Raw genomic sequence first — 25,177 nt, 5'->3', positions numbered from 1 at the left:
ATGTAGGAAGCATACTCCCCACTGACCACCAATGTAAGAAACTTTCTTCCAATAGACCATCAATGTAAGAACAATTCTTCCAACAGAGCACCAATGTACGAAGCATTCTTTCCATTGACCACCAATGTAAGAAACATTCTTCCAATTGACCACCTATGTACGAAGCATTCTCCCCACTGACCATCAATGTAAGAAGCATTCTCCCCACTGACCACCAATGTAAGAAGCATTCTCCCCACTGACCATCAATGTAAGAAGCATTCTTCCAACTGACCATCAATATAATGAGCATTCCTCCCATTGACACCACGCTAAAGCACAGCGAGCTGTAGATAAAGTAATTATTGGCAGGACTTCCCTGAGACCTAAAAGCTATTTCAAGGGTTCCTCTGTCTTAGAAAAAGGTTGAGAAATTTTGCCTTGGACAGTAGAAAAGTTCTCCTATTGCTTATTAATAAACATTTGGTATTTCTTTAGACAAAACACATAAACATTCTCTGTGTTTAAAAAGAAATAAAAAAAAAAACAAGTGGAAGTTACAATAGTAAACAGAGTTGGGTAAACCAGAGATTGGATGGATCGGAGATACAATATACTACATACAGCCTTATAAATCATACTGTGCAAAACAAGACAGAACCATAACCATCATAATGTTACAATGACTGACCCATAATCGCCAACATTTTAAAATCTCTTCCACTTTGCTGCAGAGAGAGCGGACACATCCAAACTCTCCCTGCACAATGCCATCGTGCCATGGAGGTGCTTACTAAACTGAAACTCAATACTTTATTTTTCAGATTAGCAACTATTAGGACAGAATAAGATATGAAGCTCACATGCACCAGAGCAAAACATTTCTACTACGGTTGGCAAACTCTGAAATCTAGGGGCACGTCAACAAGAAAAAATGCTTTCTCCCAATCCGGGGACAGTCCCCAGGACCTTTTGCAGCAATGGCTTAGATATCATATTGATTGGAAATTGCTGGCAGTGGCGGTTAACCTACCCAGAGGCTGGCAAGAGCTGGCGGCACTGATCGCACATGGAAATTAAAATTTCATGGCATTACCTGGCAAACTTCGTAGAGTAATTTGTATTCCTCATCGGCTCTCTTCAAGCTGCATAGGCTGCATCCCATGTTTGGAGGATGTCTCAGAGGGGACACATGCGTGCGGCCATCCAGGGGGCGAGGAGGCAGAGATCCCAGGAAAAGCAGTCACATTGATGCTGCTCGGCAATGACAGAAGGCACAGTGCTCCTCTGTGTGTCTCTGTGCTGTATCCTGACGCTGCAGAGCCCTCCCCTCCACAGCCGGAGTCTGGCTGCTGTGCACTGGTCCAGCACACACACTAAATACTGCTCCTCATGCATATTAATCAGATCTCATTGCCTATTCAGATGGAGCCACCGATACGAAAAGGCAGAAGTGAGCGCCGTGACACAATGCATTCCTCTTTTGAACAAGTGGCTTCAGAGCGACACTTAACCAAATGAAATCCTCCAAAGAATTTATCGCCCTTACAAGTGCTCGATGGATAGCTATACCAGGTCCACAGAAAGCAGATTTGTCTGATATGACTGATAGATATGCAATAATAAACAAATGACAAATGGCGGGGAGAGAATGTGATGAGATTTTGGAGAACTGAGAATTTTTTTCTCTGCATTCTCAAATAGCAAAATCAGCCAAAAGGGAATGCATAGTATTTTTGTAAAGGTAGCCGTAACTGTTTATTCCATGTGCAGACTGTGCTTCCTACTTAGTGGGACTTGCACGGTGATTGCTTGCTAAAGGGTCAGTCCAACCAAAAGTGTTACATCAGATTTAGTAGATTATGGCGAGTTAAAGAGGAAGAAAAACCTAAGTCCCATTCACATCTGTGTGTGGCGGTAACTCGTGTTTCCAATGTAAAAAGCATTCTTCTAACTGACCACCATTGTAAGGAGCATTCTTCCCACTGGCCACCAATGTAATGCCCTGTACACACGGTCGGATTTTCCGACGGAAAATGTGTGATAGGACCTTGTTGTCGGAAATTCCGACCGTGTGTAGGCTCCATCACACATTTTCCATCGGATTTTCCGACACACAAAGTTTGAGAGCAGGATATAAAATTTTCCGACAACAAAATCCGTTGTCGGAAATTCCGATCGTGTGTACACAAATCCGACGGAAAAAGTGCCACGCATGCTCAGAATAAATAAAGAGATGAAAGCTATTGGCTACTGCCCCGTTTATAGTCCCGACGTACGTGTTTTACGTCACCGCGTTTAGAACGATCGGATTTTCCAACAACTTTGTGTGACCGTGTGTATGCAAGACAAGTTTGAGCCAACATCCGTCAGAAAAAATCCTAGGATTTTGTTGTCGGAATGTCCGAACCAAGTCCAGCCGTGTGTACGGGGCATAAGAAACATTCTTCTAACTGACCACCAATGTAAGGAGCATTCTTCCCACTGGCCACCAATGTAAGGAGCATTCTTCTAACTGACCACCAATGTAAGGAGCATTCTTCCAGCTGGCCACCAATGTAAGGAGCATTCTTCCCATTGGCCACCAATGTAAGGAGCATTCTTCTAACTGAACACCAATATAAGGAGCATTCTTCCCACTGGCCACCAATGTAAGGAGCATTCTTTCCGCTGACCACCAATGTAAGGGCATTCTTCCCACTGACCACCAATGTAAGGAGCATTCTTCCAACTGACCACCAATGTAAGAAGCATTCTTCTAACTGAACACCAATGTAAAGGCATTCTTCCCACTGACCACCAATGTAGAAAGGATGATGCACAAGAAAGTCGGCAAACAATTTGCTGAAGACAAGCAGACTAAGGACATGCATTACTGGAGCCATATTCTGTGGTCTGATGAGACCGAGATAAACTTATTTGGTTCAGATGATGTCAATCGTGTGTGGCGGCAACCAGGTGAGGAGTACAAAGACAAGTGTGTCTTGCCTACAGTCAAGCATGGTGGTGGGAGTGTCATGGCCTGGGGCTGCATGAGTGCTGCCGGCACTGGGGAGCTACAGTTCATTGAGGGAACCATGAATGCCAACTTGTACTGTGACATACTGAAGCAGAGCATGATCCTCTCCCTTCGGAGACTGGGCCCCAGGGCAGTATTCCAACATGATAACGACCCCAAACACACCTTCAAGACGACCACTGCCTTGCTAAAAAAGCTGAGGGTAAAGCTGAAGGACCAAGCATGTCTCCAGACCTAAACTCTATTGAGCATCTGTGGGGCATCCTCAAACGGAAGGTGGAGGAGTGAAAGGTCTCTATGATCCACCAGCTCTTTGATGTCGTCATGGAGGATTGGAAGAGGACTCCAGTGGCAACCTGTGAACCTCTGGTGAACTCCATGCCCAAGGGGGTTAAGGCAGTGCTGGAAAATAATGGTGGCCACACAAAATATTGACACTTTGGGCCCAATTTGGACTTTTTCACTTTGTGGTGTACTCACTTTTGTTGCCAGCGGTTTAGACATTAATGCTGTGTGTTGAGTTATTTTGAGGGGACAGCAAATTTACACTGTTATACAAGCTGTACACTCACTACTTTACATTGTAGCAAAGTGTCATTTCTTCAGTGTTATCACATGAAAAGATAGAATAAAATATTTACAAAAATGTGGGGGATGTATTCACTTTTGTGAGATACTGTATATACAATCTGTCAGTAGATAGTTACCGGTATAATTACTCTACAGAACAAATAGAGAATAATCTCAGCCACCACACACCATACAAGTACAACGTGTAATAAGTGATAGCTGCCTCAGCCTAACTCCATCCAGGCTACGCCCCCGACATGTTTCGCCCCACCCAGGGGGCTAGTCATAGAGGTAAAGATATCCCTGCGGTGGGAAGGGTATATATAGCATCATGGGCCACTATGGTGATTAATTAGCAAACAAACAGGTGAAGACTAAAGAGGGGGAGAGAGAAAAAAAAGGAGCATTGCACAGGATATAAAATAGAAAGCAGATAGTGCCCCATCATGCAATATATATACCCTTCCTACCACGGGGACATCTTTACCTCCATAACTAAGCCCCGTGGGTGGGACGAAACATGTCAGGAACGTAGTCTGGATGGAGATAGGCTGAGGCTGCTATTACTTATTACATGCTGAGCTTGTATGGTGTACGGTGGCTGAGATTTTTCTCTATTTGTTTTGAGGATTACATGGAGTCAGAGTGGACTCCTAGCATTCTTCCCACTGACCACCAATGTAAGGAGCATTCTTCTAACTGAACACCAATGTAAGGGCATTCTTCCCACTGACCACCAATGTAGAAAGGATGATGCACAAGATGATGCACCCTGCACCCTCAGTGGAACCCTCAGTGGAACACACCGAATGGGGGACATAGATGCCAGAGTGGAGGCCCTAAAGTCAGTTTAGGTTCACAGTATAGTTACTCTGTTTCATTTAGAAATAATGTATAATATTAGATAGTAAATGGTCACCTAATCAGTGGCTCTCTTGTCCTTTCACTCTACTTACCTCTCTTGTCCAGTGGAACCAATGCCTTTGAAATTTGTTCCTCTGAATTCTCACCTTCCAGGGAATGCACTCCCATCATGTGGTGCACTCCCACTGTGCGGGGCTTTGCCATCGAGTGGTGCACGCCTAAATTCAGAGAGAAAGAAAAGGGCCCCGATGATCTCAGGGAAAAACACTGCTTGCTATTTATTGATAATTGCACTTATTAGGTCCCTTTCACCTGGCTGGGTAGCTGCGGCCATCGGATTCCTGTGTCAAAGATCTGCCAATTCTTGCTGCTGGAATGACCGGCTTATGTGATCAGCAGCGCAGTCAGCTGCGTCCAGGCTCGGCCATCTGTACCTTACCACAGCTATCTCCTAAATGTACAGCTTCATTCGAATAGCAGCGGCCGCTGTCAGACTACCATTAGTTTACATGGGCTGAGTGGCCACTGCTAATCGCAGTGCTGAACTTGGGCTAAGGTTCTAGTTGAGGATTCTTGGAGCAAATTTCCAATTAAACAGAATTTTAATACAACATATTGGCAACATTGGCAGGTAAGGATTTCATTACTGGATTAATCCAAATCTTATGATGATATGGCTATTTATTTTGTAACCTCCCTCTTAGGTGGGCCAAATTTGGGGCGTCATCATGCATTCCTCTGTGGTTTCACCAATTGTTCATATCTATTTACCCCTATGATTTTGCAGCTTAATTTTCTATTGGATTTTAAGATACTCATCAGTATTCAGGTAATGGACACTTGGGGATAATAGACAGGCCTATGCACATTGGAGATAGATCAAAACCTGTTTTTTGCAAATATGTCATTGTATTATTTAAATAATATTGTGTTTTTTATGTTATTGATTTGTTGTCTAAAATATACTATTTTTAATTCTTAGTGATCACATATGCAGTTCTTGATAAAATATCTCCTGATGAAGCCATGGTATGGCGAAACATGTAGCAAACTGGAATCTACTGCATATTTTCCATCTATCGTGTGGATATATAGAATATATATGATGGCATTATGCAGATTTTTTAAATGTTAAAGTACAATTTGGATATATTTTATATTTGTCTTGTCTCCTTGCACCTTAAAAATCCCAGATCTCTTCTCTTGTTACAAATTAGCAGAATACATATTGGCCTAAATCTTTGAAGAAATGTGTTTATTTACATTGTGTTTTATTGGATATGTTTTATAGCAGAAAGTAAAAAATATTGTTTGCTATTGTAAAATAAAAAATATTGTTTGTTTTTGCTTTTTTTTCATGTATAAGGCAAAAAAATAAAAAAACGCAGAGCTGTTCAAATACCACCAAAAGAAAGCTCTATTTGTGGAAAAAGAATTATATAAATTTAGTTTTTGTGCAGAGCGTTGCATGACCGCACAATTGTCAGCTAAAGTAACGCAGTGCTGTATCGCAAAAAATGGCCTGGTCATGTGGGGGGGGGGGGGGATTGGTTAAGACCCCAAAGCTTAGTCTTAACCAATCCTAACCAAAGCTCACCCCTTAACATCAACTGGCTCTTAAAATTAGCCCTTAACCTAATCTCCTAAGCCTGATAATTATCTCAGTCAAAAGGATTAATACAAAATTACAAATTGCTAGTCTCACTTTAATATTATTGCCGTAATTACAGCAAATGCCATGTGCTAAATATTGTTCTTGTAATATTTTGCTATTTTATTATTAAATCAATTTTTACACGAGCATTGAACAGACTTTCTTGGAACTTTCCTCATCAATATAATTTACAGAATATCGATATTAACACCATAAAAATGGTATTTAACATAAACCCTCTGCATCTACAATACCATGTTATAATTTGGAAAGCCCTTGAGTCTATTCAAAACAGTTCTAAATGAACTTGCCAAATCGACTGATTCTTTCAACAGATTTTGGCTGGTGGTGGTGCCAGAGTCCCCATAATTCTCTGATACACAAATATGCTGTTGGAATATATATATGCAAATTGTTTATAGTTAAAGTTTAATTTAGCTTAAATTTCGCCTTCCATGGATCCCCCCCCCCCCCTTATCAACATGCTAATAACAATTTTTATTAAAAACTTTCTTTTTTTCATTGCATACCTTATTTTAGACCTAGTCATGGCATCACTGGATCTCTGTACTTTTCTATGCAACACCAGCAGCTCATGGATGGGACAACAGGGTGCTGTAACTTCCTGAATACATCAGCACCCTGATCTGTACTCCTTTAAAGAGCCCCCCTTCTGTTGCAAGCAGTGATCAGGCTTTTGTGAGGATTTATGCAAATATAAAAAAATGCCTTGATGGGTGGGTGTCAGTCTGGAGGAGGGGATGTTCCTAGACAGACTGTATTTGCATGTAGACCTCCCTAGGTGATGCTCACATGTGATGCTGAGCTCCATTATTGAAATAACTGAAATGCAATAAGAGAAAGGGATGGGTCAGGGACTGTTAAACTGAGGGGGAAGCTAAATGATGCTGGACGTCCCCCAGCCAAGAAATGAGGGCTCTATCTGACTTTCTGCAGCTCCTAAGGTACACTGTGAGATACTCACAGAGTGCAGTGAAATCAGAGTAAGCAATTTCAGTCCAGGAGAAGAGCCTGTACAACTGTGCAAGACTGTTCAGCTTTAACTTGCCATTTTTTTCTTTGGCAGTCAGCATTGTGATCCAGAAATGTAATGCATAGGGCTGCCGAGAAAACTCTGTGAATGGATGAGTGGTAAGTCACATGACTGTGACAAGTCATTGGAATAGAGCTTGTTTTGGAGTCCTGAAGCAAACAGAGCACAATGCAAATTTGCAAGGCACTGTATTGTATGTGGGCTTTCTGAAGCAATGGCAAGGCCAGACCACTAAGTCATACCTGAGGCCCTAAGGCTTGGTTGACACCTACAGGTACAGCCAAGCATGGGTGCATTCCTGCACGTTTTTCGCAAATTTCCTTGCATCACAAGTAGGACAGTAATGTTTGCTATAAAGACGAGAAACAAGAAACAGAAGTCCCTGTCTCTTTCCAAAAAACGGTCCTCACCAAACCACATGGTGCTGCGGGCCCTAAGGCTTGGTTCAACCCTACAGGAGCAACCAAGCATGGGAACGTTCCTGCACGTTTTTTGCACATTCCCTTGTGTCACGTGTAGGGCAGCCCATTGATTCCTACAGGTGAGAAACAAAAAAAGAACGTTTTTCGCAAATTTCCTTGCATCACAAGTAGGACAGAACTGTTTGCTATAAAGACAAGAAACATGAAACAGAAGTCCCTGGCTCTTTCCCAAAATGGGTCACACCAAACCACATGGTGCTGCAGGCCCTATAGCTTGGTTAAACCTTACAGGTGCAACCAAGCATGGGCTCATTCCCATGCATTTTTCGTGCGTTCCCTTGCGTCATGTGTAGGGCAGCCCATTAATTTCAAAAGGTTGCCCTACAGGTGAGAAACAGAAAACAGAAGTCCCTGACTCTTTCCCAAAACGGGTCACACCATGGTGCTGCAGGTCCTATAGCTTGGTTAAACTCTACAGGTGCAACCAAGTATAGGTACTTTCCCGTGCGTTTGCGCATGTTCGCTTGGGTCACGTGTAGGGCAGCTTATTTATTCCAGCAGGTTGCCCTACAGATGAGAAACATAAAACAGAAGTCTTCGACCCTTCCTCAAAAATGGGCCATATCAAACCACATGGTGCTGAGGGCCCTAAGGCTTGGTTCACACACACAGGTGCAACCAAGCATCTGCAAATTCCTGGGTGTTTTTCGCATGATCCCTTGTGTTACAAGTAGAGCAGCCCATTTATTTTAACAGGTTGCACTACAGGCGAGAAACACGAAACAGAATTCTTTCCCAAAAATGGGCCACACCAAACCACATGGTGCCACGGTATGCAAGCACACGTTTTCAGATGCGCGGGGGGGTGCCATTATCAATTAATCAGCTAAAAGCCAGCACGTTTCTCTGCATGTCGGTAAAGAGCACAATTTTGGGCCCGTTCCCAACACACAAAGATCTGAACCTAGGCTAAGAGCTCTTCACTCTCCTTGTTTGACTTTTTGAAAAGGGGAACACTGGAGACCATGGGAGAGTAAAGAAGCCACTAAGTCATTCAATCCGCAAGCGCCTACCCAAAGCAGAAATGCCAGTCCTCGATGGACTAACCCTCCAATAGTACGTCTGTGAATTCACTGTAGGTGACCACCCAAGACCCCTGTTCCCCTCCAAAGGTTAACACTGATGTCCATTCTCTGGTACTGTCACCGAATGGCAGCAAAGGACGAGCAGGATGTCAGCGAGGTCTCTATTGTCTACAAGTGAACTTTTAACCTGCCTTTCAGGAAAAAAATGCCGGTCAGGAATTCTCAGTCCAATCTAATTTAACCCTGCCTTTTCTCCTCAATCTTCCTAATCCCTCACTGGGAGCCGCTACACGGCGCTAAATGAGTCATTTACTAGCAAAAATGGATGTTTGTTGGCCAGTTAAAACCTCCAGCTATTGTTCAGCTTTAATGCACCGCTAATGCAATTACCGCAGCACAAGAGCATATTTTAAAGGTGCACGATAAGGCTTGTACTATACATCTCCCTGCTATTAGCAGGACCAGCGGGGGGCGGGGGGGTTCTGAAATGTGACGGGAGGAAGAAAGGAAGCAACGAGGAATACAACAATATTATTATTATACAGGATTTATATAGCGCTAACAGTTTGCACAGCGCTTTACAACATCGGGGAAGACAGTACAATTACAATACAATTCAATACAGGAGGGATCAGAGGGCCCTGATCATAGAGCTTACACTCTAGAAACACAGAAGAGTATGGACTGATGGCAAACTGAAAATAATTTTTATTGACTAGACACCTTAAATAATTATTAAGGCCTCATGCACACGGGATGTTAAAATAACGTTATGAAAACGCCAGTATCTTTGCAGTGATTCTTTAAAACTTTTTTCAGCTCTTTTCAATTGCGTTTTTAGCGTTTTTGAGCGTTTTTCCGTGTTAGCGTTTTTTAGCGTTTTTTTTTTTTTTTTTCAAAAAATTTTATTTTTTTTTTCAATGGATCAAAAACATTAAAAAACGTTGGTGAATGACGTTTTTGAGCGTTTTTGAGCGTTTATCAGCATTAGAGCGTTTTTACAGCTGAAAAACGTCTCTCAGAACCCACTGGTCCTGGGTTTTTTTTACAGCTTAAAAACACCTATGCCATTTGCAGCTCAAAAACGCCTAGGTGGGCATGAAGCCATAGACTAACATAGACAGGCCTTTTTAAGCTGCAAAAAATGCTCAAAAAAGCGGCTGTAAAAACGTCCGTGTGCATGAGGCCTAAAAATTAACTGAAAAGAATTTTATGAATTGACTTTTATGGTTTTTTACTTTTACCTTGTTGTGTCATATTTTCATCATTGTATTTTAGATTCGGATAATAGGTGTGATCACCATTCCTCTACTGAACTGCCGGAATAGAACACAGCAGATCACAAACTTACATTGAGAGAAAGAAAAAGAAAAGCACGATCACTATTTATCAATTCTAGGAAGGAAGCAGAGACTGCATATGTAATCAGCACATATGACTGCCCATACAATTAAATATATATATTTATAAGGCCTTGAAAAAAATTATTAAACACCATTTATTTATTACAGGTACTTATATAGCTACTAATAAGATTTTTTTTTCATTTGAACAAAAAAAGTCTTGCAGATTCCTCCATCCATGCTATACAGTATGGATGGACAAATCCCCAGCTGCAATTACTGGTTTCTGACAGCTGGCACCAGTGGGTGTCAGAATACCTGAAGAGTGGCTGTATTTGATTTAATGCAGTCGCTGTTCGGCCGACAATTTTCCTTCCTGTTCCAACATGACTGCGCACCAGTGCACAAAGCAAGGTCAATAAAGACATGGATAAGCGAGTTTGGGAAAGAGGAACTTGACTGGCCTGCACAGAGTCCTGACCTCAACCCGATCGAATACCTATAAGATTAATTAGAGCAGAGACTGCTGGCAGCCAATGGCTGTGAACGCTGACTGGTGTGTTCTGGTGAAGGGGCAGTCTTCCTGTCAAAACACAATAGCTCCACAGGGAGATCGCTGTACTAACATTGGAAAATTAGTACAGTGGCTCCTCCCGATCTCAGTTTTTTTTATGTTCATTCTGCTGGGTTGAACGAAAAAAAAAACCTGATAGTGTGTTCCAGGCTTTACATATATCCAATGGCCTCAGGTGATACACAGAGATGAAAAAAATCCTCCGACCTAAGCTGTACCTGTTTATCTGCAACCCTCTCTCCTACTTTCTTTTAAAGTCCACAATTTACACAGCATTTCTGATCAGCTGAGTGTAATCTGAGACCTGAGTGGAGGGAATTGACACCCCCTTCTACACAGTCTCATAGGGTAACATGCACAGCCGAAGCTGACAATCACAGGCTGTGTGCTGGAGCTCCCCTCCCCACTCCCCCTGGATCCCTAAGAGTTGGCATAACATGTCAGAAGTGACTCATGAAGATAGCAGAGGAAGAAGACATCACACTAGATGCTTTGGATTTAGACAAGTACACAGTATAGAAGGATACTCTTTGTTCATTTTTCATATATGAGGTTTACAGTCACTTTAACGGTCTAACAAAATGGCACGTCTTCTCTGTATTGGTGGAAGATAGACTTTGGAAATCTTTCATAGACTGCCAATGCAGTGTCTTCTTCAGAAAACTTTTGGTGAATTGCCCGTCATGCCAATCTGCCAATTCTGAGGGTCTGACTCCAAAACAGACAGGCATATTATTGGAAGTTCTAAATTCATCTGCAGCAAACTTATAATACTCGTAGGCTTGAAATGTATTGAAGCCACAGGAGAAGCATAATAGCAAGGCACCCAGTATTTTATAAGGAGGTCAGCAAAGGTAGCCCACCTACTTTGCCCATAATAGATTCCTGGTAAAAAAAAAGGCACAACCAGGACAGTGAACAATAGTAAAAAAATATATCAATAAAAAACTTATAGTATTTAACCAGAAATTGCTACTAAAAAAATAACAAACATTGCCAACTAATACTATCCCATATGCAAAATCTATAGCAATCATTGTGCATGTAGTGATCTATTCATAGGTCACATAGCAAATAATGCTACTAACTGATCTGCAGGAGGAAGAGAAAGGAAATGGACTACAGCTCCACCTGCTGGTCCAAGGAGGTACAGCGAGGGCTCTCTAGGCCTAGTCCTACTAACGAAGAGAAGAGCCAGCTTCTGTAAGAAATCTGGACATGTAGTCAAGAAAAATTCTACTGCAGACAGATAGTGTTTTCATTACAATTCCATGCTGGGACAGAGGGGGACAGTTCTCTGCTCCTGTAATTAAAGTATAACTAAAGGCAAACCCCCCCCTCCCTAAATTTTGCATACAGTGAAGAAGGATTAAAACCCCTGTCAGGTTCTTATTGCTGTCTGTGCCCTGATTAGGGAGGATTTAGCCACCCTCTTTGACCTGTTAACCGTTATTAAGAGCATAAGAGAAATAAAACCCAACATTTTGGGTTGTCACCAGAACAGGAACAGAACGAGCATCTTCCAGGGGGGACACCAGTTCTAGTGACGGCCACTTTGGAGGGATTTCCTCTCACTTCCTGTTTTGGAAATGAAAGGAAATCTCCCAAATCGATGACACAGATGGCAGATGCTTCCCTATTTGCCTGAATGGGTCGCTTTCATTGGACTTGCAAAATGTTGGATAGTGTTTGCTGCACGTGCGAAGCACAGCATGTGAACTTCACGGTTCACTGTCAGTTGGGGGGGGGGGGGGGGGGTGCTAAAAATAGGACTCAACTGCATGTATTTAACGCCCCTCAACCGCTAGTCTAAACAAGCCCTAAGCGTCTCTGGAGTGTTCAAACATATGAAAGGATAAGCGTGATACAGGTTTATGCTTGGTCCAGTCAAAGGTTAAAGAGGAGTTCTAGGCTCCTCCAGAAAAAAATTAAAAAGGCGGCAGCTACAAATACTGTAGCTGCTGACTTTTAATATCAGGACACTTACCTGTCTTGGAATCCAGCGGTGTCTTCATCCGAGCCCATTTTTCAATTCACAGCCGATTCCCTATTGCTCATGCGCAAAGCGCGTTGCGCTTTGTGAATGGCCCAGTGGCGGGGGAAGGAGGTCAAACCTCTGGCTGAGCTCACCGCAGCGAACTCACTCGTAAGTGGGAGGGGGTAACTGTAAAAACCAGGTACCCGCTCCCCCCCCCAAAAGGTGTCAAATGTGACAGGGCAGACAAGTGGAGCTTCCCCTTTTGGGTGGAGCTCTGCTTTAATTATCTTGAATGACACAAAGCAATCTCCTGTGCTCGAGTGCCCGGTCAACTAAGTGGCGCAGCCAACCCCTTAGCAGAGTCAATGGAATGTCACAGATCTTGCTGCCCTCCTCAGAATAATGGGTATCCTTAGAACTGAAACATTCAAAAAGAACAGGAGGGCACACTGACCTTGTGCATTACCAAAGATAGAATTTATTCATAAAATAAAACAAGAAATATACTTAAAAGCGAGCTTTAAAACAAGGCTTATCAATACTCCAGCAATTGCGAGTAGTATCTCTAGATGCCTACAACCTTGACCAGATATTGGAGGAACCAGATGGCATTGCAATCGGCTCACACGTTACGAGGGCGAACCCTCTTCCTTTCACCATCCCTATGGCTCTGAGGAAGAGGGTTCCCCTTCGTAACGCGTAAGCCGCTTGCGATGCCATCTGGTTCCTTCAATATCTGGTCCAGGTTGTAGGCGTCTAGAGATACTACTCGCAATTGCTGGAGTATTGATAAGCCTTGTTTTAAAGCTTGTTTGTGAGTATATTTCTTGTTTTATCTTATGAATAAATTCTATCTTTGGTAATGCACAAGGTCGGTGCACCCTTCTGTTCTTTTTGTATGTTTTAATTATCTTGAAAACAGGTTGTGGGATGTAGCCAAGACGTTTCGGGGACTCACAGCTCCCTCTTCATTGGGGCTTGAGTGCTGGTAATGAATGGGGTATACAGGACAGTTATCGTATAAAATGAGGATTCAGAGGAATATAAAACACCAGTCTTTAGTTTATACATTTACAGGTATACTATTATATGTTAAAATTAAAGCATATGTAAACCCAACATTTCATATTCCTGATATGTGTCTGCTGTACCATGTACTTGTATGTGAAAGTATTCTGTTCTCTTTGTATTGCTTCCTTTGTGTGAAATCCTTGGTGTTCCTGCCAGTCCCTATTAAAAAACTGACCACCCTAAGCAGGAAAACACAGTATGATCAGTTTTCTAGCTTTGCTGGGAACTCAGCCTGCTCCCCTCCAATGATCACACCCTCCCTGCACAGCCATTCACTGGTAAGATAAGTGTGCTGCTGCTTCTCCATCCCCCCCCCCCAGCCCTCTAATTGGATTGGATTGTAGGGCAGCAGGTTAGCCTTCCAATAGGCATTAGCCCCCCTTTTCTCTACTGTATTCTCCTCATGACGCCATACCCTTCCCTCTGCAGTTTAAATACAGCACGGCTGCCATTTCACAAGCTTATTAAGATCAGATAGGCTTTAATAGGCCCAATAAAGCAAACCGAGTATGAAAATTTAATTTTGAAAATGTGGAAGCTTAATTAATTATGTATCAGAGAAATTAATTCTTCACACCATTTAATACATACCGGCTGATTTATCAGATCTGAATATTTGGATTCTCTGACAGCTGGAAATATAAAAAGCACAAAAAGCAAATTGCGATTTAATTGGATCAGGCTTGGGTGTAATAGAAGCAATGTTTGCTCCAGTGACTCCACCTTTTCATCCATTGTTAATTAATTAAAGGAGAACTCTAATGTTCTATCATAACATCATAACATCATGCAACCTTTTTCTTTTGTGAGCAAATAGTGGACAGACAGTGTGTGTCTGGGTCTATGCACGTGTCCATGAGTACCTGTCAAAGTTGGAGCTACAAGTGAGTCCATCCACCCACTTCATCTCCATGGCCAAAAACAGGCCACCTGCATGCAGATCCACTCTTCTTGGAATGGATAAATGACCAGATCATTGCACTGTAGGCCCCAATGTGCCAGTGTGAATGACTGGGCACCGCCAACTTGGATGTGTTGTCAGCAGCCCTGGCACTGTGGCAGGTATGTCAAGTATTTCCCTTTGCTCCTTCCTTGCAGTTACATTAAAGGATATGTAGAGAAGTGAGGGGAGAGGCAGAGGAGCTGGGCCATCGCAGACAGTACTTTAGACACTCACCAAAAGAGGAGAAGCATTTAAGCAAGGAAGAAGGGGGCTGTGTTAGGAAACAAATTCATCTGGAGAAGTCACATTTTCCACCAAGTTCAGAGGCACATTAAATAAAAAATGTTACAAAAAATGTTTCAGAAAGAAAAAACACTGCAAGCGTTTAAAACAGTTGATTTTTCTGTGCTTTTACCTGTAATTGTTTACATTGGTGACAGGGTCTCTTTCAGAGATAAGCCAGCATTGCAGATGAACGTGTACCCTCAGTTGATCCCCGGGCATACATGGTAATGTGATCACTGGCCAATAGACAAGCCTGGTCAGACCTCTCTAGAGTAAACTAATCTAACCAGAAACAATAGAGACTAGATGCAATCTAGGTGATAGCCCAGTTTATGCAAGATTGTTCCTCTAGAGCAGGGGTCTCAAACTGGTGGTCCTCCAGCTGTTGCGAAACTACAAGTCCCATGAGGCATTGCAAGGCGGATAGTTACAAGCATGACTCCCACAGGCAGAGGCATGATGGGACTTGTAGTTGTGGTGATTGACCTCCCATCTGATGGTGCCTGCATGGATCTGGGTTCGACACTACTTGGCAGAGCCAGCAACATGACACCAATTATCTTTTTAGCTGTGTTTAGGGGTGGCATTCTTCCAAATGACCACCAATGTAAGAGGCATTCTTTACACTAACAACCAACATAAGGAGAATTCTTCCCACCGACCTGACCACCAAAGTAAGGAGCATTCTTCCCAGTTTCCTCTGACCGCCATTTTAAGGGATATTTTGACCGCCAATGTAAAGAACAGTTGCGTAGTGGCGTACCCTTTTTGTATTAAAGAACATTCTTCCCACTGACCACCAATGTAAAGAATATTCTTCCCACTGACCACCAATGTAAGAGACATTCTTCCCACTGGCCACCAATGTAAGGGACATTCTATCCACTGACTACCAATGTATAGAATATTCTATCTACTTATCACCAATGTAAGGGACATTCTTCTCACTGACCACGAATGTAAGAAGAATGCTTCCCACTGACCTGACTACCAATGTATGGAGCTTTCTTCCCAGTTCTCACTCACCACTATTTTAAGGGATATTCTGACCACCAACGTGAAGAACAATCTTCCCACTGACCAAAAGTGAGAGTATTCTTCCCACTGATCACCCATGTAAGGAATATTCTTCCCACTGACCACCAATGTAAAGAATTTTCTTCCCACTGATCACCAATGAAAGAGACATTCTTTCCACTGATCACCACTGTAAGAGACAGTCTTCCCACTGACCACCAATGTAAGGGACATTCTTTCCACTGACCACCGATCGATGTAAAGAACATTCTTCCCACTGACCACCAATGTAAAGAATATTCTTCCCACTGATCACCAATGTAAGGGATATTCTTCCCACTGGCCCCCAAAAAAACTTTAGCAGTGGTTCTCTGAGACTTGAAAACTTTTTCAAGGGTTCCTCTAGGGCAGGGGTCTCCAAACTTTCTAAACAAATGGCCAAATAACTGTTTTTCAGACCTTAGGTAGTCAGGAGGTATAGACATTATTTCAGGCTTGGTGGTCAGTGGGAGTAAAAATAATTATATAGCATCTGAGGTCAGTAGAAGGAGGAATAGTGCCCCATCATTGGTATTATAGTGCCTCAGCGTTGGTGTCAGTGGAAGGTTTAGCACCCTATCATTAGTGTCAGTGGGAGGAATAGTGCTCCATCGTTGGTGCCAGTGGGAGGTATAGCACCCCGTCATTGGTGTCAGTGGGAGGAATAGTGTTCCATCATTGGTGTCAGTAATATGAATATTGTCCCATTGTTGGTATCAGCAGAAGAATAGTGCCCCATCATTGGTGTCAGTAGAAGGAATAGTGGCCCATCATTGGTGTTAGTGGAAGGAATGGTGCCTTATTGTTGGTGTCAATGTGAGGAATAGATCCCCATCATTGGTGTCAGTGTGAGGAATAGTGCCTTGTATCAATGGGGGGAACAGTACCCCAAGGGGTGGATAAGGCAAGCAAAAGGCCGCCTTTGGCCTTAGGTAGTTTGAAGACCCCTGCTTAAGAGTGAAACGGTTGAGTAAGGCCAGTTGGACATCAAATCATCCAAGGAACATATATCCACAGCCTGCTTTACTATGTTACAATTGTTTTCCTTCATCTCTACTTTGTAACAATACAAATGAATTTCTTTCCTTTCTTTCTTTTGGCTACATTTTACATCTGCAAAGCAACACAACTGTTCATACAGTGAATATTAAATATACCTGTTTTACAAGTCAGTTAAAAGACTACAATACCACCCACACCGAGGCAGACACAGTTATAATAACACGGAGGTTTTAATGGTCTCCAGAAGCCCTGATCAGAAATCCTTTGAAATGTAATTTTTTTTCCTGCCGCATTCGGAATATGCCAGAGAGAACATCTAATTAATGCTTAAAATATGCACCTTTTCTTTCGAGGGGCAGCTAACGAGTAAAAACTCTGTGTAATGATGTAATCGGGCTTGTCAAAAAAAAAAAAGGAGAAAAAGGAGAGCGAGAGAAAGGACACAGAGACAGAAGGCAGGGCAGTGTCAGGGGACCCCGGGTGACATGTCATCTTCTAATTAACTAAGTGTTCCTTTAAACTGTCAAAGTCAAGCAGACCCCTCGCTCTGCCTTTTATAAATATTCATGGGGCACAGCCTGCGACTTCTGATTGCGATCCCGGAGGTTCGAGCAGAACATGTGTCTGCGACTGTGCACAGGGAGAGAGAAGAAGGCTTGGATGGTGTCTAAACACTGTCCTCCCTTCCAGGGCACTTATTGATTTCCAAATTATTAAATATTTTGCCTGTATTGAAAAAATAATTATTTCCCTGTTGTCATCAGATGCTAATTTATTCCTGCTTTCCCAATAAATGTCCAAGAAAACTGTCCCCACGCCCCCAATTTGGAATAAACAAAGAGGTACAAGTTTACTATGCAGAAACCTATAATGTGTAAAATAACTAATGCATAAGGTAATGCATAATTTTCACAGAGGATTAAGCAAAATTGTGCGATTTTGCATGTGTTCATGAAATGTGGAAAAAAACATGTCACAATTGCACTGCCACTAATTGTTAATGGCATCCCAAGCCACCGTTCACTTTGTTGCGATTTGACATGCGCCACACCGATTTCCAAAAAATAGTTCCCGCACTACTTTTGGTGACTTTGTGGGTGATTTCAATAGACATCTGTGCATGAGCCTGCACAGATGTCTTTCAAGTCGCCCCCGAAGTCGGACTGAAATGCGGCTTTGAAATCGTGCGAGTTCACATGAATTTGCACGATTTAAAAGCCGTGTTCAGTGTGAACGAGGCTTACTGTGGAGTCTGTTTTAGTGACCACTATGACCAAGACAGAATCTAGTGGGCAATCAAAAATTTGACAGTGGTCACCAGAACGGGAGGGGAGATGCCTCCAATTGAGACACCTGTCATGGCAGTCTTCCTCAACCTTTTTATCTTAGTAGAACACTTGAAATATAATGTATGGGTCTTAGGGAACCCTTGCTAATAGGTACTGTATCTCATTATCGGATCTAGGGGGGTGTTGGGGTGGGCTGCGCTCTCCCAGATTTCATTTCCACCCCCCCCCTCGCCCCAAAGCTTACCCACCACCCCTGACGCTTTGCCGACCGTCTCTCATCCCTGCACATAACACAGCCTGAGAACAGGTAGCAATATCTCCTCCTTCTCACACAGCACACACTGTAGCTGAAATCTGATTCCCCTACACAAAGCTACAATCTGCACAGTGTATAGCTGGCTACTGCATCTGTGCTGCGTTCTGACCAACCAGGGAATTTCACTGGTCAGAACCGCAATATAGCAGCAAGCTATACACTGTGCAGATCCTAGCTGTGTGTAGGGGAACTGGATTTCCCCTACAGTGTGTGCTGTGTGGGGAGGAGGAGATCTTGCTGCCTGTGCTCAGGCTGTGTACCATGCAGAGATAGGAGAAAGAGCTCTGCCCAGTGTCATGCCCTGCTGTCCCACTGTCCTGGGCCCTGCTGACCTACTGTCCTCAACCCTGTAAATTGTCCTTCAAACTAATAGCCCCTGTACACTGCCCTACAAACTGTTGAACCCCAACCCTCTGCTCCCCTGACATTTTTTACTGCACCCCCACATCAGACAGGCTACATCTAGCCCTGCTGTATCTACAGCTAAGGGTACATCGGTGTGAACAGTAAGTTGAGATATAAGAATAAATAAAAGGAATAAGATATGTGGCATGTGCAAGGTGTTAGGAAACTGAGAGCTGCTCCCTTGACTGATGGTTGAGAAGCACCACTTACATTGATGTTCCCTGACAAAGAGGTCTCCTTACACTGGTGGTCAGTGGAAAGAATGTTCCTAACACTGGTGGTAAGTGGGAAAATGGTTGTCAGAGGGAAGAATGCTACTTACATTGGTTGTCAATGGGAAGAATGATCCTTACATTGGTTGTCAGTGGGAAGAATGATCCTTACATTGGTTGTCAGTGGGAAGAATGCTCCTTACATTGGTTGTCAGTGGGAAGAATGATCCTTACATTGGTTGTCAATGGGAAGAATGCTCCTTACATTGGCAGTCAGTGGAAAGAATGTTCCTTACACTGGTGGCCAATTGGAAGAATGCTTCTTACACTGGGGGTCAGTGGGAAGAATGCTCCTTACATCAGTGGTCAGTGGGAAGAATGCTCCTTACATTGGTGGTCAGTGTGGAAATACCCATCTTACAGACAGCTAAAAAGATCTTATTTGAGAGGCAGAAATAGCTCATCTTTCACGGCATCCCCTCGCATGCTCTGAAGGAACCTAAGTTGAGAAAGGCTGCCTTATGGCGACAACTGAGAAACACTTACATTCGGAGTCAGAGCTATTGCTCTCCAATAATCAGGGAGCAAGAGATTTTCTGATTGCCAATTTTTAGGTCTGACTCAGCAGGGACCATGACAGACCTTTGCAGAGAGACCACTGGGTTTCACACAGAGAGCAATGGTGCTTCTTTGCAGCACACTGGCAGGGTTCAGCCATTTTTACTCAGGCTGTGGCTGCTTTGTAAAGAATAAACTAAACTGTAAGACTTGGCACACCCCTTGTTTCGAAGCACCTGGAATGTATTTAGCTGAGTTAAGCTAAAATGTCATTGGGCTTTGTAAGGCTGATATTGCGCCTTTGCGATTTTGCTTGATGCGGTTTACATTTAAATCAATAGAAACATATCAAAATGCATCCTAATGCAAGTGTTCAATCATGCATCAACACATGTTAAGATGTATGTTGACATTCAATGCGCAGTGCTTTGCAACCTGCATTAAAAACAGGCAACAATGTATTTGTGTTGACATGCGTTTCCATTGACTTCAATGGGGAGGAAAATGGATAAGGTACGGATGGCCGAAATAAATCCTGAATCTCTCAACAATGACAGCAGCTGTAAAAAATCTCAGAAAGATAGAGAAGTGCATTATTTTTTATTGAGGCTCTGTTTGGAAAAGGAAACACATGACAAGACAGATAAGTGTTATCTGCCACTCTGCTGCATCTGTCAGCACCAACATCATCCCGGTTGATGTCAATGTGTTTTTCTTGCTGCTTCAACACAAGACCCCCTTAAACTGGCAGGCCACAAAAGCCGAATATGTTGACTCGAAATGTCTACGACGAACATATGTCACGGATCAAAGGACACACTGATTAATCCTACTGAGACGTGTGCCTGTCACGTCGGTCATGCCACAATACACCAGTCACAATTACCAGAACGAAAGACTGGAAGACGACGCAGACAACCGACTCTATAATCAAGAGTGGCCTCCGATCTGCTTAATAAAACCTTGTTACTGTGAATTTCCGCTCAACAGTGGCGTTCCGATATATCAGATCTTTTCTCTGAATTTATAAGAGGAAAAAAAAAAGTCTACATGACCCAGGGCTTGACAAATTTGCTTTGAATTTAGAAGCCAGCTAAAAAAAGTTAGGAGACAGTTTTTTTTTTAACAAAAAAAATGGGTGGAACATGGAACATGTCCCCGAAGGTGAACGTATCCTTTAACATTTTCGTTGCCAGAGCCGTTTTTGTGTTTTCTGCACACGTTTAAAAAAATCATTTTAGGCCTGAAGATTACATAAAACACCCCAAATATGATATATTTTTTGAAAGCAGACACCCGCCTAGAGAATAAAATAGCAGTAGTTCCATTTTTCTATGTCACTCGATATTACCGCAAAGGTCTAGGAAACACAAAAGTTAAAAAAAAAAAAAAAAAAAACACATTAAAGGTTAATTTTAAGGCACAAAACTACCCAATGTTTGCAGAGGTTGCACCGAGTAAATATAGAATCTCACAAAAGTGAGTACACCCCTGACATTTTTGTAAATATTTTATTATATCTTTTCATGTGACAATACTGAAGAAATGACACTTTGCTACAATGTAAAGTAGTGAGTGTACAGCTTGTATAACAGTGTAAATTTGCTGTCCCCTCAAAATAACTCAACACACAGCCATTAATGTCTAAACTGCTGGGAACAAAAGTGAGTACACCCCTAAGTGAAAATGTCCAAATTGGGCCCAATTAGCCATTTTACCTCCCCGGTGTCATGTGACTCGTTAGTGTTACAAGGTCTCAGGTGTGAATGGGGAGCAGGTGTGTTAAATTTGGTGTTATCGCTCTCACTCTCTCATACTGGTCACTGGAAGTTCAACATGGCACCTTATGGCAAAGAACTCTCTGAGGATCTGAAAAAAAGAATTGTTGCTCTACATAAAGATGGCCTAGGCTATAAGAAGATTGCCAAGACCCTGAAACTGAGCTGCAGCACGGTGGCCAAGACCATGCAGTGGTTTAACAGGACAGGTTCCATTCAGAACAGGCCTTACCATGGTTGACTAAAGAAGTTGGGTGCACGTGCTCAGCGTCATATCCAGAGGTCATCTTTGGGAAATAGACCTATGAGTGCTACTAGCATTGCTGCAGAGGTTGAAGGAGTGGGGGGGGGTCAGCCTGTCAGTGCTCAGATCATACGCCGCACACTGCATCAAATTGGTCTGCATGGCTGTCGTCCCAGAAGGAAGCCTCTTCTAAAGATGATACACAAGAAAGCCCAGAAACAATTTGCTGAAGACAAGCAGACTAAGGACAAGGATTACTGGAACCATGTCCTGTGGTCTGATGAGACCAAGATAAAGGAGTACAAAGAAGAGTGTGTCTTGCCTACAGTCAATCATGGTGGTGGGAGTATCATGGTTTTAGGCTGCATGAGTGCTGCCACCACTGGGGAGCTACAGTTTATTAAGGGAACCATAAATGCCAACATGTACTGTGACATACTGAAGCAGAGCACATTCCCCCCCCTTCAAAGACTGGGCTGCAGGGCAGTATTCTAAGATGATAACAACCCCAAACACACCTGCAAGACGACCACTGCCGTGCTAAAGAAGCTGAGGGTAAAGGTGATGGACTGGCCAAGCATGTCTCCAGACCTAAACCCTATTGAGCATTTGTGGGGCATCCTCAAATGGATGTGGAGGAGCGCAAGGTCTCTAACATCCACCAGCTCCGTGATGTCGTTATGGAGGAGTGGAAGAGGACTCCAATGGCAACCTGTGAAGCTCTGGTGAACTCCATGCCCAAGAGGGTTAAGGCAGTGCTGGAAAATAATAGTGGCCACACAAAATATTGACACTTTGGGTCCAATTTGGACATTTTCACTTAGGTGTGTGCTTACTTTTGTTGGCAGCGGTTTAGACATTAACCACTTAAGGACCGGAAGGATTTGCCCCCTTAAAGTGGTTGTATACCAAAATTTGACATTTTTACCTACAGGTAAGCCTATAATAAGGCTTACCTGTATGCATGCGCGGGAGTGACGTCATCGCGGCTCTGGCCACTCACAGCTCCGGAGCCGCGAACCCGGAAGTCACGCCAAGATGTCAGCTCCCTCGGCGTGGACCGGGCTCCGATAAGGGGGCTTCGTTCTGAGGTAAGTATTTCATAATGAGCTAGTATGCGCTGCCTATGTAATGCGCTGCATATGTAATATGTGTATCGCAATCGTTTTCAGGTGTAGGCGCCCTGCCGTGTGCGATTACACTTGTACATGCGTATATGTGGGGGTTGGGGGCCTAATTTTTTTGGGGGGAGGGAGATTTTATGTGCTTGGGTGTAAACTAAATTTTTTACAATTAAAACATTTTATTTTTTCTCCTTAAAAGGAGAAGTACAGCTAAAGCTCATTTGGCTGTACTTCTTCTATGGATCACAGGAATGCAGTTCGTTTGCACTCCTATGACCCATTTTCAGCAGAGAGCGGTCTGAAGTCCAGGTTCGGGCGTCATCACGACCATAGAGTTGGGATCCGCCCAGATCCTTGGACCGGCACCCAGCTCAGCCTCTCAGCAAGCTGCTGAGAGCCTGAGCCGGACCCTCCACAGCCCAGCGCTCCAGTGAGTGAGGAGGGGGCAGAGCAGAGAACAGTGACTGACAGCAGCTCTCTGCTCACGGAGCTGTAAGACCTGAGCAAAAAAGCGGTGTTCGATCGCTCAGTTCTCAGTGTTAGAGGCGCTGGGGGAGAGATGCAGCATCCACCTTGGTAAGAATGACTCAAAAAAAAAAAAAACCCTATACTTCTCTTTTAAATTATCTTTTCTATCATATCTCTGGAGGTTTCATTACCATGTGTGACCAGGATCCAACCTTTCTGCGAACCATCGTCACAGGGGATGAGACCTGGTCCTACCAGTTCGATCCAAGAGGCAACTGATGAAACGGCGTTCACCGTCTTCCCCGCGGCCCAAAAATTCCCCGCCTGAAGAGCGTCATAAAAGGCCCACGTTTTGCGTATGTGGCGGAAATCCAAGAATGTGAGATAGAGGTTCTGTGATCGATTCCTAAAGAGGCCTTTCCAGAAGCTTTATGAACACTGCCAAAAGTGTGTTGTGAAGGATGATGATTATTTTGAAGGCCAATAAAGGTAATTTTTTGGTATCTTCTGTTTTGTTTGTTTTCTGATACCATTCACTGAACTTTTTAGACACACCTCGTATTATACACTATGGAAAGTGTTACAACCTAATCTGCTCAGGGGGTTTCTCAGTTCGTAGAATGACCGAATACACTACAGCGTGTATCAAATTGTCCAAAAAATAAACCTATTAAGCAGTATGCTCAATTATCCACTGAAGACTGAATTTAAAGTGTTGAGTGGAATTATTTTAATCCATTCAGGCAGCCATGATGCAGAAATTTAATCCGGCTAGAGTTATAGCACTTTGCAAAATACCATGATTTAGGAAATTGTTTGACATTTTAACTTCCTCAGTCCTCGAATGTCATTCAGGTCTGTACTGTTCACATATAATGACAGACCTGGCTGTGACACTGCTCTGTGCCTGTCACCCGATAATTGCCTGTCATTTATGAGCACCGTGACATTTCCCTTCCTGTGTGCTGATGCGGGGTGCTACTCACTATGGCTCTCCTCTCACTCCATGGGATACAACAAAGAACACTCTTGGCTCATACAATATCACAAAATTTTAAATCACATATTTTAGTGCGATGGACAAGAGTTAACACATAAGAAAACTGCAGGCAAACGACTTAAAAAGATCTAAATGCTAAATCCATTGACTGATCTAAACCTAATGACTAAAATCTCATCTAAGCAATAACATGGAAATGTAAATCCAACTGTTTTAATATGTTTTCAACTTTTTTTTTTTTATTGAATATTATTCTTTAATACTGTAATTGTATCTGACAATTATAAATATTAAACATTACACTGCAGATGCCACTGCAGCCTGAAGTCTCGTTCAGATGGATAGTCGGGGGTAGGCAACAATGTGGCGCTGAGCCATAATTTTATGGCAAACAGCCCCCCCCCAACTGTAAAATAACAGCTGGATGGGGCTGTTATCACATACTGTGGCTTTCATGGATGCAGCATTTTTAACTTGGGGTGCAGAGTTTGACAAGTGGCACCACTTGTCAAACTCACCCACTGAGTTCACGGAGGCCACACCACATCCACAAGCAATGTACGTGATTGCAGCGTGGCATTATAGTGTTAAGTCAGGTGGTGAGGGGGCAATATAATGCAGATTGCTCTTCAGAGGGCACTATTATTATTATTATATAGGATGACGAACGCAGGTGTCAGATGCCTGCCCTCCTCGCTAACTTGCGACGAAGGACCGGCCAACCTCACACCACGCTGTCACTTACGTAACAATGGCACTCTCAGCTTCGTCCAGCACAAAGATTTTCCAGCTTGCGGGACCACAATCTAGGTGTGAACAGCCTGAGAGCGAATGTCACTGGGCTAATTACACAATTAACCCTTTAACTGCCACCACCCCCGGTT

The 25,177-nt window shown here is 43.1% G+C and overlaps 1 protein-coding gene across 3 annotated transcripts in view; it reads right to left on the bottom strand.

Annotated features, from left to right (window-relative positions):
• Window positions 1–25,177, bottom strand: part of PDZRN3 (PDZ domain containing ring finger 3) — a 344,632-nt gene that overhangs the window by 76,623 nt on the left and 242,832 nt on the right. The window contains exon 1 of one of the 3 annotated variants that reach the window (XM_073592025.1): window positions 1,076–1,340. The exons of the other annotated variants lie outside the window; for them this stretch is intronic. Coding sequence (XP_073448126.1) covers window positions 1,076–1,144 — 69 coding nt within the window. The 5' untranslated portion in view covers window positions 1,145–1,340. Of the gene's footprint in view, window positions 1–1,075; window positions 1,341–25,177 lie in introns of those variants that run through there. 3 annotated transcript variants of the gene reach the window in all.

The sequence above is a fragment of the Aquarana catesbeiana genome, linkage group LG07 (genome assembly GCF_042186555.1).
Source record: "Aquarana catesbeiana isolate 2022-GZ linkage group LG07, ASM4218655v1, whole genome shotgun sequence".
In the NCBI taxonomy this organism is placed as follows: Eukaryota; Metazoa; Chordata; class Amphibia; order Anura; family Ranidae; genus Aquarana; species Aquarana catesbeiana.
This window is presented reverse-complemented; position numbering and strand designations above follow the sequence as displayed.